Source organism: Clarias gariepinus, chromosome 27 (assembly GCF_024256425.1).
Source record: "Clarias gariepinus isolate MV-2021 ecotype Netherlands chromosome 27, CGAR_prim_01v2, whole genome shotgun sequence".
NCBI classification, from domain to species: Eukaryota; Metazoa; Chordata; class Actinopteri; order Siluriformes; family Clariidae; genus Clarias; species Clarias gariepinus.
In genome coordinates this window covers 9,948,397-9,962,766 of record NC_071126.1, presented here as the reverse complement: position 1 = coordinate 9,962,766, position 14,370 = coordinate 9,948,397, and the positions used below count along the sequence as shown (strand labels likewise).

Sequence of the window (14,370 nt, the reverse complement as noted above, 5' to 3'; positions counted from 1 at the left end):
AGGAATCCGACTGATAGTTTTCCTCAAATTTGGGGCTATCAAAAAAAAGTCCCACCCTGACCCACGTATCACCCTGAATTTGGCATTCATCCCCACGAAACTTACATCAAAACATTCAGCCAGCTCTTCCGAGTGCAATAAGTGTACAGTAAAATGCACGAGTTTTAAGTTATCTGGTTGGTACTTGTGCCAAACCAATTTGCTTCCCTGACTCCTAGCTCTCTTGTTTTTGGTTTGATTAAATAACAAGTCATGGTATGCTTAAAAGCTTAAAAAACTATTTTGGTACAATTTTGTCACTTAAAAATAATGAATCACTTAAAAATTACCCAAAATCACTGCAAATATAATGGCAGGGACTATAATTTGGATCACCAAAAAATACCTCTCTTACCAAAACCTATATCAACATGAAGAGTCAGGTCTCCTCAGGGAACTATAAAATATTGTTTGGGTATTGTTTGCGAGTTGACAGAATCAGATTTTGTCATATTGATCCATTCATTTTACACTTCTACTGATTTTACACAAAAAACTAAGCTTTTACTGTAAATCACTTAGCAAAAACCCTCATGCACCATTTTTGAAATCTACACATGAAACCTAATATCTCCTCTCTCAATCAATGTGACTTTAAAGACAATTATTAAAATGTGTGTCTGTAAGTTTGTTATGCCTGGGAAGAGCAGCTGTACTGCATTGACACACACACACACTTCCTGAAATCACGAGCATTGTACAGACTTATATTTTTGTTACCATATAGGATAGAAACAAGCCATTTCGAGACTAGAAAATGTATTAAAATAAAACCTTAAATTTCAAATAAATTGGTCTGTGAATGTTTAGCAAGACGAGCAAAAAATATTTAATATTTAATTTAAAGTTTTAAATGTCTTAAAATATAAATGTCTTATGAATAAGAAATACAAGTAGGTATATGCTTTGTCTATTACAATTGTATGTGCATAAAGTGCTATCACATACACTACCAATCAAAAGTTTGGGGTCACTTTCTAACTCCATGATCGTTCCTGATTTTTATTTCTTTCTACATTGTAAAGGAATGCTGAAGGCGTCCAAAAAATGCATTAATCTCCTTTTAACAGTTAATGATGAGATGTATCTGCTACTTATGCTCTTCATAACGCCTCTAATCTGAGGTGCTGTTAACTGGCCATTTTTCAGGCTAATAACTCTAAATGAACTTCTCGTCTGCAGCAGAGGTAGGTTTTGGTCTCGCCCTCCTGGGATGGTCTTCATGAGAGCCAGTTTCATTATGGTGCTTGACGAATTTTGCAAATGCACTTGACAATACTGTTCTTGCAAGAACTATTACAGAAAGGCTGACCTCTGTGTCTTAAAATAACAACTAACTGTTGTTTCTGTTGTTGTTACATAATTACCTAATTCCATATGCGTTATTTTATAGTTTTGAAATCCCCAGTATTGTTGTGAAATGTAAAAAAATAAATCACTAAACAAAAACAAAGAAATTTGCAGGTGATCCCAAACTTTTGAACGGTAGTGTATGTATGTGCTTAAAGCATTTTCTTTATTCCTTGTCCAAGTGTAGTGACTGTTTTTTTAGTAACTGTACTGCAACAACTGTACTGCAAAGGATCATTAGAGAGGTTTCTCGTTAGTTACACAAAAAGGTAAAAAATATTCCAGTTTAGCCAACAAAAAAAAGTGTGTGTGTGTTTGTGTGTGTGTGTGTGTGAAAGTCGTGCTGTACAATAAACCCCACCCCCTTCTCTCTCCCTCATCTTCCTCACACCAGCCACAATTCTTTTTAAAAGTAAATGCAGGTATATTTGGTTTATTTTTACTTGCTTTGGATTACAAGCATGTTTCTGAAATTGATTATGCTCACAATCCAAGGTTTAACTGTGGCACTGTTGTCTCACTAGCACCTGGCAATGTCTGTATGTTTGTTGTGTAACAGCTCGAAAGTGAACTAACAGTGAACAAGCTGATAGACAAATCCAGAGAGGATGGACAGATCGACTGATATCATTCTCCATTTGCCAAAATTTAAGCTGGAAGAGCAGTACTCTTTAAAGGATATCCTAAGTAAGAAGGGCATGAGCTCTTTGTTCCAGCCTGGTGCTGCGGATCTGACAGGCATGAGCATTTAAAGAGACCTATTTGTGTCATCGGTGACCCACAAAGCTTTTGTCTAGGTTAGTGAGGAAGGCACAGAGGTAGCAGCAGCACAGTTGTAGTGGCTTTAACTTGCTATAAAACAAAGAAGCAATTTCACTTCATGGCAGACCATCCCTTCCTATTCTTCATCAGACACAACGCTACTAAAAGTATTATCTTTTTTGGGAAGTTCAGAGGCCCAAAGTAGAGATTTACTGTACCAACCTGGGAAATTATGCTTGTTTGGAAATGTTTATCAATCAAATAACAATATGCACAAAAAGTTTTAAATACAGTATATTTAAAATACAAACTTTTGTAACATTTGCATTGTATTTATATAACCAACTAGTGACATATTTTATGTTGTTTACTGACTCTAACAAGAAATAAACATAATAAACCTGTTGAAATGTAACGATACATAGAAGCTGATTGTATTACAGCTACTACAGTACAGTCTTTTGGGTACATGTCTTAGCTTAAGACATTTTTTTTCCTTTTTCCTGAGATTTCCTGTGACCTGAGAATCTTCGAGGTGCGTTTTTTTGTTTGGTTGTTTGCCTAACCTGCATGTCTTTGGACTGTGGGAGGAAACCGGAGTACCCGGCGGAAACCCACCAAGCACAGGGAGAACATGCAAACTACATACACACAGAGACGGGAATCGAACCCGGACCCTGGAGGTGCAAGGCAACAGTGCTAACCACTACACCCCCATGCCGCCGTCTCTTGATAACTGCCTAGTAAAACAAAAATAGCTGAAATTGTATCAGTCTGCAAGAAATTAATGAACATTTGAACAACAGTTTGCTTTTAAACCATTGCTGGTAGTTATTCAACAATCATTCATTTATCTTTAGTAACAACTTCATCCAGAATTTGGAATGGAGGAAGACAACCATCCACTACATGCGTTGCTCTGGATATAGTAGCTGAAAATATTTTATTTATTTTACTTTTATATTGTGATAAAACATAATATGTACCAAGTATCCACACTATTGCCAAAGCTAATGCATTCCATATACTGTAATAACTCAAGATAAGAGTAACATTGCAACAGGGTAAACAGCATAGTAATGTGAAACGCAGGTAACACCCCTAGATAGTTCTACAGAAGTCCAGTAGGTGTTTTTCGAGTGAAACAGAGATTGCTCATAAACCTACAGTATGTAGACAGAAAGAACTATCTACAGTAGATATATGGTGATAAGATTATCAGTTACAACACTGGTCAATAAACAGCATTTAAGTTTAAGATCAATAGGCAAAGATTTTACACAGGGTCATTCATGACACCTCTGAAGCAGACAGCCTTTAAACCCTAAGTTGCAGCTTAATGTTTAAACACCACTGAAAGGAGAAGAGGCGATGGAGAGGGATGGATTTCCCATTTACTTTCCTTCTATTCTAACAAGCGTTCTAGTTCTTGCTACAGAGTTCCGTGCTTTACCAAGCTATACCAAAGCTCAATCCATTATGGTTATATCCTTTATTCATTGCATCCTATTTTTTATTGGTATTCGCTGGTCATATACTTGCTGGTTCATTCTCTCCATTACTACTTGCTGGTGCACCTTATGTACAATTTCATTCCAACCTGTATATACAATCATCATGCACGTGTACATAGAAGCAGTATGTTCATGTTCATATTATTTGATAGCATTTTTTATACCTCTTAAATGCCACTTAAATTGGACACAATGTTTACCTCACTAATGCTCCTTAAACTGTTAAGTGTTCATTAACATACCTTAATTGTAAAGATGGATTGTTTACTTGTTACCTAAAGTGTCCACAGTTCCCTACGAACTGAGCAGTTTTGCTTCCTGCGGTTTTGCAATTGCATTTACTGGCTGTACACTGTAAGTGCGTTCCAATCGGCCTGAGGTACCCTGCAAACTATACTTCACAGGGTGTTCTGCCATGTTAAGTGTGATTCCAAACAGGGAATGAAAATGTTCAGTTCAAAGAGTTCCCTTTGAACTGAATTTCTCGCTGGAGCAGAAAAAGATTACGCTCGAAACAGGATGTATATATTTATTCTCAATATTATTAGGACACAACAATTTACAATACTTCTTAATAATAATTTGATCAAGAATTCTGTAGGCTAGTAATCTGTAAAAAATAAAATAAACAAACATACTTCTTTAATTGATTATTATTATTATTATTATTATTATTATTGGTAGTAGTAGTAGTAGTCAGTAATTTATTTACAAGTTACACATGTTTAAATAGCATATGTTTTATAATTGTATCAGTTTTTGTTTTAATAAATATTCAATATTTAATGTTAATAATGGGAAATATCCACAGCAGCAGGGAGAACCCTGTAAAGTACATTTCGGAACGGAACACAGCTTCTGTTCTGTTTCCCTTTGAGTCATGAGTGCCAAGAGCGCGATCTAGTGACAAAATTACAGTAAATACACATATACTGTAAGTCGCTTCAAAATTTAGCAGCTCTGTAGTAAGTCCTTGTAATAAGTCATAGGGCTGAACCTTTTGTGTAACACACATAAAGTGTAAGATGAAGAGTTTTACTTGATCAATAATTAATATGTTAATTATTGTAAAAATGGCTTTTGAATTGTACAATAGACAGCCCCATAAAAAAACTAAAACTGTGTAAACCCACATACAGTACATACTGTAATGTTTATTGCTTGACAACGAACTTTGAATTTCTGCATTCTTTGCATTTTCATGTCACTAAGATGTTTCACCACAAGTGAAATGAGTAATCAGACCATACCTGTTCAGGCATTCAATTAACCTATATTTTTAACCGTTCATTAAGTATGACATTTTTTACCTGATGTGTATTTAAGAAGAATGATAACATTGTGACACATACACATATGTGTACATATGTGGAATGTACAAGCATGCATAATGCCAGTTAAACATTTGGAGACATTCAAGTGTCTCAATACTCAAGGGATCAAGACTATGAAATATCACATGTAATTATATAATAAGCAAAAGTATAAACAAGCTAAATGTTTTAGATTTTAGGTCCTTCGACATTGCCACCTATTACTGGAATGACAGTGTCCTGAGTGCATTTGTTTCAGAAATATGTGTTCTTAAAAGTACCAAAAGACGCAAGAGTACCAAGCTGACTTTATTGGTTCATCAGAAGAGTCACGGAAGCTCATCAACCACAAATATTTTAGACAGGTGAATATTGTCTTAAAGAAACACATGTTGTCTGGGTTTTGGTCTCAGGTTAAGTCAAGGATATTTTGGAGCCAGGGACGATCATGACAATTACTTGGCTTATCCTGGTAAATACAATTCATTTCAAGGGAAAATTAAAGCATGTTTTTATTATTAAAGACACTAAAAGACATTAGGTGTAAGGATTAACCCCTAGAGGGCGACAAACGCCCAGACTTATTATGTGTTTAGTTGTGTTTTTTGTGATGTTTAGTTTAGGAACTTCATGTCCCATACTGCACCTCGGTCAGGTGAAGGAAGCACCCACCTGAACCCAGTAATTAAGAGAATGAGTATAAATAGCCTGCCTTAAGTTCTGTTTACGGCCTAGCTTTTGTTATAATTATGAGTTAAGTGCTGGTTGGTTTTCTGTTAAGAGAGTCACATCAAAGTTTACAAGTGCTCTAAGAAAAGAGCTTTTTGTTTTGTGTACAACTTTAATAAAAGAGACTTGAATCTGCTTCTGCAATTATGCCACGTCCACACCCTCGCCGGTACCGTGACAGAAAGCTAGACCGCTAACAGAACTTAAGACAGGCTATTTATACTCATTCCCTTAATTACTCGGTTCAGGTGGGTGCTTCCTTCACCTGACCGAGGTGCAGTATGGGAGATGAAGTTCCTAAACTAAACATCACGAAAAACACAACTAAACACATAATAAGTCTGGGCGTTTGTCGCCCTCTAGGGGTTAACCCCTACATTAGGAGATCCCCTTTAAGATAAACCAGGTTGGATATTGTGCATTGCTTTTATATACCCACTAATGCTATATACAGTATTATATTATAAACTGACTCTGACAAAGAAGACACATAATAAAGCTCTTAAAATGTAACCATACAACAAATGATTTTATAGAAGGATGCTTGTATTACAGCTGCTACAAACTTATAAAACTGAGCTTAACGCCAATTAATATGCATCAAATTCTCCATGAATGTCAGTTTTCATAATTTAGCAAGAGACACCACAGTACATAGGCAAATTATGTAGTGTTTCTAATGTCGTTCATCTGTGTATGTTGTGCTCATAAATCATGCCAATACTGTATTGTCTAGTACAATATGTTGACAAGCTGCACTGAACGATTTATTACTAAACCTATGAGGGAAAATATGCATTTATTTAAAATTATTTTGTGTAAAACAACAAGTGATTGTACAAAGTGTGTTTTCATTCAAACTAACTAAAACCTTGCTCATCAAGTTTATGCTGATGCTGCAATGCTTGTTTAACTTTGTTCACCATAAAGATTAAGGTAATCCCATTAAAATAGATTAAATCAATACTGATTTACTTACAACTAGTTGAGAACTACACAGCGTAACAAAAATAGCTGATCATGAATCATTAGATAGATAGATTTGCTTTATTCCTCCTTACTTTATTCTATTGAAAAAGGTTACAGGTTAAAGCACAATATTCTCTTACTATTGCTGTATCATTTGGATTATTACCAGATTGTTAGGCTGCATGTACAGTAAATGAATATGTTTCAATATGCAGAAGAAAATGTTAATCATAATATTACAGGGTTTGAATATTTTAAATACTGCTGATGGTAACAGTTTCTTGAGTTTAAAGAGAAGGGGGTAATAAAAAAAAAATAATAATAATAATAATAATAATAATAGGTTCAGGTTCACCAAAATGGGCAATATGATGACTAAAAACAACAACAAATAAGTTTCTATTTTGCCAGGAGATTTTTTTTTTATTTTTATGTTAGAAATTTAAATCTGGTAAGAAACTATTGTGTAGATACGAAGAAGAATCAGAAACACCCTTTCCTATTACTATAACATGCTTTTGAACATTTTGGCAGTTCAGTTTTCTTCTTGTTTGAATTACCCCACTGCCATTGCTTCTTTATAAGCAAAAGTCACTGGAAGGGGTAACAAATAAATCCTTTTGCTATCTGATGTTATGCAACAGAAGTACAGTATGTGAAACACTTACAGCTGGCCAATGAAAGGGTTAAATCATCTGGCTCCTCCTCCTGTCTCACTTCCTTAAACACTACTACACTGGACGTGTACAGTACCACACTGAATCTAGTGTCACTGCTGCCTTCCCACAGTTCAGCGAGAGTTCCCCGTGTGAGTATAACGCAGTACAGGTATTTTAAGATGTGTATGTCACATTAAATTAGTGTAGAACCGACATTTCTAAGAGTTTCTCTTCTGTGCGATAGGATTTGTATACTGTACACTTTTACTCTTCAACATTCCAGTTGCATGAGCAAAGGCTAAATGTTTTCTTTCTGTGAATTGTAGTTAATATATGGAAACTGTTTAAATAAAACATGTGAAAGCATTGCTGGGTGATAGCACCGCTCATTTCAACTATCTGTATATGTTTTATATTAGATTAATCAAAGATGGAGAGTTTGAGCCGTGCTAATAGCGCCTTCGCCCTGGACCTGTACCGGGCCATAAGCGCAGAGAACCCGAATGGAAACCTGTTCATTTCCCCGCTGAGCATCAGCGCTGCACTCAGTATGGTCTACTTAGGAGCCAGAGGAGGGACTGCTGAGGAAATGGCTCAGGTATAAGAGTTTATCCTAAATACATTAAACCAAGGCTAGAAGCTCTGAATACACAGACATGCAAGAACATAAACTGGGAGTCATCATTTTATGTGAAATGTTTTTTTAAATATTACATGTTTTAAGCAAGTAAGGTTGAGATATTAATCCATTAATTAAGGTATTAATATTATGATGATTTACTTTAGTGGCTTTAAGAGAAATTGCTCCTCTAGGCATAAATTGTGTTGTTAGAAGTGAGTTGTTTTTTAAAGAGACATTTTATTTAAAGAGTTCAGCCTTTCTGGAATAGTTCTTGCAATAACAGTATTTTTTCAAGTGCATTTGCAAAACCCATCAAGCACCATAATGAAACTGTCTCTCATGAAGAACAACCCAGCAAAGCAAAGCAAAACAAGACCAAAACTTACCTCTGATGCAGAGGGAAAAAAAGAACATCAAGTGTTTAAAGGAGATTATTGCATATTTTAGATGCCTTCAGAATTGCTTTACAATGTAGAAATAAATAAAAATCAGGAATGACCAAGAAGTTAGAAAGTGATCCCAGTCGTTGGAGGAGTAGTTTATGTATATATACTGTATATACAGTATAGTGAAACTTTAAATTGTGGGTGACTTGGTCTGCAAGCGTTTTTCAGACAATTTTAGTAGTATGCAAAGTAGTGCACTTTGAATACCGAGCACCACGTGATCACAACTGAGCCAATGGTTCTTCTCTCTCCCTCGTCCTATGGGATTATGGGTAATCGTCTCCCATGCTCAGTCTCAGTGCATGTGCCTCAGTCTTATAGTCAATATCCGTGTACTAATAAACATAACGTCGTAACCACGTGTGTGCGCGCACATAAAGCATTTTTATCTTGTGTCTAAGTTTAGTGACATATATATATATATATTGTGTGTACTGTATGTATATATATATATATATATATATATATATATATATATATATATATATACATACAGTACACACAAGATGCCTTAAAATAGACTTGCTGAAACTTTTATGTGACACTGAAAGATTTACATAAGATGCTTGTGATGTCACCATTAAAATGTTACATATTTTGATCATGACTGTTGAATTGTACAGTAGACAACCCTAGAAAAAAAAATTTGCAAACTTGTACAGTAATGTTTGTTACTTGACAAAGAACTTTAGACTTCAGCAGTGTTTGCATTGTCATAACTAGGGCGTTTCACCAGGAGAGTAATGAGACCACACCTGTTCAGCCGTTCAGTGAACCATGACATGCTTCTTAAGCTGTATTCTTCATTTCTTTTCTTTTCTTAAGGGTTGTCAAACATTAAAAAAAAAAATAAACAAACCCATGGTTAAGTTATTAATTTCTTGCATTACTACATACTGTGATTAAGAAATGCCTTGTAATAAGTCATAATGCACTGAAAGATTGTGTCCACTGAAAGATTCTATTTAAACACATACAGTAAGATACCTGTGATGTCACCATTAAAATGTTCCATATTTTTATAACAACTGTTGACTTTTACAATAGGCAGCCCTAGATAAAATTGTGCAAACTCGCATACATAAGATTTATTGCTTGACAACGAACCTTAGACTTTAGCAGTGTTTGAATTGTCATGACTAGGGCGTTTCACCAGGAAAATAATGAGAACATACTTGTTCAGTCGTTTAGTGAACCATGACATGTGTCAGTATCATAGTATTTTATTTTTTGCACTTTTTTAAATAATGCCTGATGTGTATTTAGGAATAATGAAGAAACACTTAGTTAAACTCTTTCCTTTTTTTTGTTGCTCATTGCAGGTTCTGTCCTTCAGTTCAGTCTCTGATGTTCACACCCACTTCAAGACCCTTAACTCTGCCATTAACAGCCCCAAAGCGTCCTACATCCTCAGACTGGCCAACAGGCTTTATGGAGAGAAGACTTTCAATTTTTTATCTGTAAGGTTTCTGCAACTGTTGCTGTTCATCTTTCAGTTTTGTTTTATTACAAAAATATGATTAAGATATTTAATCTGGCAATAAGGGATAAATTAGGTCATGAAGGTTATTGACTGTAACCCCAATACTGTGAGGTAAGGATAAAGTATGCATTGCTACATTGTTCGGCAAATGAAAAAAAAAGTTCTTTGCATCACCATTTAAGTCGTCTTTTAAGCTAGCTTAAATCTGGAATGTACAAGCATGCACAGTGCCAGTCAAATGTTTGGACACATTCAAGGGTGTATACTGAAGGGATATGAAATATTGTTTATTGATATATTTTGCTCATATGAGCAGTGTCCTGATGCTGTGGCTTTGTTTCAGGAATATTTGGACTCCACTCAGAAGTTCTACCACGGTGACATGCAGGCAGTAGACTTTATTGGATCATCAGAAGAGTCACGGAAGCTCATCAACCAGTGGATAGAAGAGAAGACTGAGGGTAAGAACCAAATATTTTTAGACAAGTTAATAATAGCTCAAAGGCTACAACATAAAGGAAACACTACAAGAGGTAGATTATATATTACAAAACCTTGTTCAGGTCATGAAAGTTGTCTTGCTTTTGGTTTCAGGTAAAATTAAAGATATTTTGCAGCCAGGGACGATCACTACAATGACTCGACTTGCCCTGGTGAATGCGATTTATTTCAAGGGAAAATGGAAGCACGTGTTTAATACTAAAGACACTAAAGAGATGCCCTTCAAGATAAACCAGGTTGAAGTCACAAAATCAACATCCACATAATAGGACTTCAGTCTTCATAATATACTTTATCTGTATAGTATTTGTATTGCTTAATACCTTTTGTGTATGATTATTAGAATGAGACAAAACCAGTGCAAATGATGTACAAGAAGGAGAAATTCCTCTTCAACTACATTGATGAGTACAAGCTGCAGGTGCTGGATTTGCCATATGTGGAGGATGAACTCAGCATGGTGGTGCTTTTACCTGAGGAGTCTGTGGATGGCTCAGACCCACTTAAAAAGGTCAGCACACACCCTTTTCAAAATATCCTTTTATAATGATAATTCATTCTAGTAACCTGTAGATAAACAAAATCTATTTCATGCTGGCCTGTTCAAGCTTTTTTTCTATTCTATTTCATGTTTGTTTGTTTTTTTACCATTTTGCTAATGTATTTTTGGGCAAACATTTTGGCCCTTAATGCAGATCGGATTGGTGCTACCCCCCTACGCTAGAATTTTTTTAAAGAATTGGAATTGATTAAATTAGAGCAAGTTTTTCTTTTCCCATAACTCCTGTTTTTCAGGTTCAGGACAACAGTAGGTTACTGTCTTGCTTTGAATTTGGCATGCATCCCCATGGAACTTATATTAAACTGTAAGCCGCACCTCCAACCTGCAGTGAATTGTGCAATATTTTAGAGTTATAAAGATACTTTTGGAACCTGTGCCAAACCATTTTGCTCCCGACTCCTAGCGTATTTGTTTTTGGTCCAATTGGAAAACAAGGCATGTTACAGCATGCTAATGAGCTCGAAAAACTTTACTACTTTTGCCAGAAACCATGTCACTCAAAAACAAGTACCGTGGAACCTTAGATTACGAGCATAATTTGTTCCAGAAGTGGGCTCGTATTACTTATTATTAAATTTCCCATAAGAAATAATGGAAACTCAAATTATTCATTATACAGCCCAAAAAAATAAATACATAAAAATAAATCCCGACAGATAAGTGTTTCCGTTTGTGCACGCAGGCACTGTGTGTGTGTGTGTGTGTGTGTGTGTGTGTGTGTGTGTGTGTGTGTGTGTGTGTAATGTGCGTGACACACACACTCTGGTCTTTACAGCCCTGCTACCACCCCCTCCTCCTCTCGGCTTCCACACAAATTTGTGTGTGTGTGTACACACACACTCTGGTCTTTACAGAAACCGCTCTGTCGCGATTCTTTTTAAAGGTAAAATAAAAAACCACAGGCTTATACAGAGAGGGAGAGAAAAAGTGGATCTTTACCCTCTAATGAGACTTGACTTTGATTTATACGCACACACGCGCACTGTACAAACACGCTTACAAGCACAAAATAAAATATGTTTCACACACACACACGTGGTCACAGTGTTATAGTAAACAGTGCATGCATGCCCGGATGTTGAGTATACCAGTAGGAGACGAGCACTAAGACCCAGCAGGGGAGACGACAATTACCTACAATTCCGCAGTGCAAGAGAGAGAACAACCTTTGGCTCAGTAGAAGCGCATGCGTGATACATGATACTCGGTGCTCGTAAACCAAGACAACGCTCATTTTTCAAGTAAAAAATTATTAAAAATCTTTGCTCGTCTTGCGGAACACTCGTAAACCGTGTTACTCGTAATCCAAGGTTTCACTGTAATTACTTTATAAATGACCCTAAATCACTGCAAATATAATAGCAGACACTATAATGTGGTTTCGTCAGTGGACACACTGATTTAGCAAAAAATACCTCCATATCCTTTTCACCAATGCATCCTCTATTTTGCACACTGCCCCACAAAACAAATGTCACAGGAGCGTCGCATCTCCTGCCTTGTATAACCTTTACATGCACAGTAGTAGATTGGTCAAAACTATTGGGAGCTATGAAGCATCGTTTTTGACATGACAAAACCACATTGTGTCATATGGATTCATTCATTTTACACTCTGACCCACACCTGATTTTCAAAAAAAATGTTTTTGGATTGTTTTGAAAAAACTGCCATTCTGAGCCCAATTTTTTAAATACACACTAAACTTAATATCCCACAAGCCTTCTCTCTCAAACAATCCAATTTCTGAGTCTGTGAGTGAATTTCTGCCAAAATTGTATTATACCTTAATTATACATTAATTATCTCACTAGCGCCTGACAGTGTCTGTGTTTTTTTGCCTAACAGCTGGAGAGTGAACTAACAGTGGACAAGCTGATGGAGTGGACAAATCCAGAGAAGATGGACAGATCAACTGATATTGTTGTCCATTTGCCCAAATTTAAGCTGAAAGAGCAGTACTCTTTAACAGGTATCCTGAGTAAGATGGGCATGAGCTCTTTGTTCCAGGCCGGTGCTGCAGATCTGACAGGCCTGAGCCGTCATCAAGGCCTTTTTGTGTCATCGGTGATCCACAAAGCTTTTGTCGAGGTTAATGAGGAAGGCACAGAGGCAGCAGCAGCCACAGTCGTAGCGATTGCATTTTGTATGTTACGAGAGGAGCACTTCATGGCAGACCACCCCTTCCTATTTTTCATCAGACACAACCCTACTAAAAGCATTCTCTTTTTTGGGAAGTTTAAAGGCCCACAGTAGAGTTGTACCGTACAAACAATGATGAACAATGCTTGTTTAAATGTGTGCATCAATAAAAGGTAACATAATGTGCAAAAACAATGTGTTAAATGTATTTGATTTCACTTTTGTATAATGTACATTTCTTTTACATTTTGACTAGTTCTACAAGCATAAGTCAAAAATTATCTGCACGCTGGTTGTACAATTTATTTTCCACAAACTTTCATATTCATCCTAATAAAAATGCTATGAATTTACCGTTGCCCTTTTTAATCAAAAGTAAATCTTTGTCTTCGTAGGGCTGATTTCAGGGGACCAAAAAGGTGAACGTCCAATGGTGCAAGATTAGGGCTATAGGCAGGATGCTTCAACACTTTAAAACTACAGTACTGTATGTGTTACAGAGTGTCGACAGTGTGGGCAGGAGAGTGTGGACATGCATTGTTATGCAAGATCACAACACTCCTCGATACCAGTCTTTTGCATTTAATCTGACATTTAGGCTATAGGTCTTCAATAAGCATTTCACAGTAACAAGTTACTGTAACAGGTAACTGGTTGATTTTTCCTGATAATGTTCCAAAACTGGGCTTTGAATGAAAACTATAAATATCAATACTCCAGCTGATGGCTGGCTTTTAAACTTTTCTTTGGTTGGCGATTGAGGATGTTTGATACTCTGCTATTTACTCTTAGGCTCATAGTGATAAATCCACGTCTTATCACCAGTAATAATTCTCTTTAAAGAGCTTTCATCTTTCAAATTTTGTTTGCAGATACCCCAACGCTTCTGTTTATGCTCTTCCGTGAGGTGTTTTCATACCAAGTACACCTTCAGACCACAAAAAAACAAATCACTGCACACTGCTCTTTTAGTCATGCAAATCACAGGTGGGGTATCCATTTTCCATTTTTGATTTCACCACAGTTACGAATAAACTGATGTAACACTTTTAAACTTGCTTAGCAGTGACTGGGTTGATAGTAGCCTTAAACAAAAAGTGCTGATAAGACCAACAAGTGCGACCAACAGAAATTTATTATAACCGGAGTGTACACACACAGACACTACACCACACACACACACACACACACTAGTTAATGTTATTCTAAGTTTAAGGCAAATGTTGCTTCATTTTAAGAGATGTAATGTTAATGTTTTCCAGATGGGGGTGACACAGCT

The 14,370-nt window shown here is 36.2% G+C and overlaps 1 protein-coding gene across 1 annotated transcript; it reads left to right on the top strand.

Moving 5' to 3' along the window:
* Positions 1-7,404: 7,404 nt before the first annotated feature.
* LOC128514942 (leukocyte elastase inhibitor-like) lies at positions 7,405-13,444 on the top strand. The gene is made up of 7 exons (XM_053488860.1): positions 7,405-7,484; positions 7,755-7,933; positions 9,726-9,863; positions 10,230-10,347; positions 10,481-10,623; positions 10,731-10,898; positions 12,798-13,444. The coding sequence occupies exons 2-7, from the start codon at positions 7,766-7,768 to the stop codon at positions 13,203-13,205; spliced, it is 1,143 nt and encodes a 380-aa protein (XP_053344835.1). The 5' UTR covers positions 7,405-7,484; positions 7,755-7,765; the 3' UTR covers positions 13,206-13,444.
* Positions 13,445-14,370: the final 926 nt, after the last annotated feature.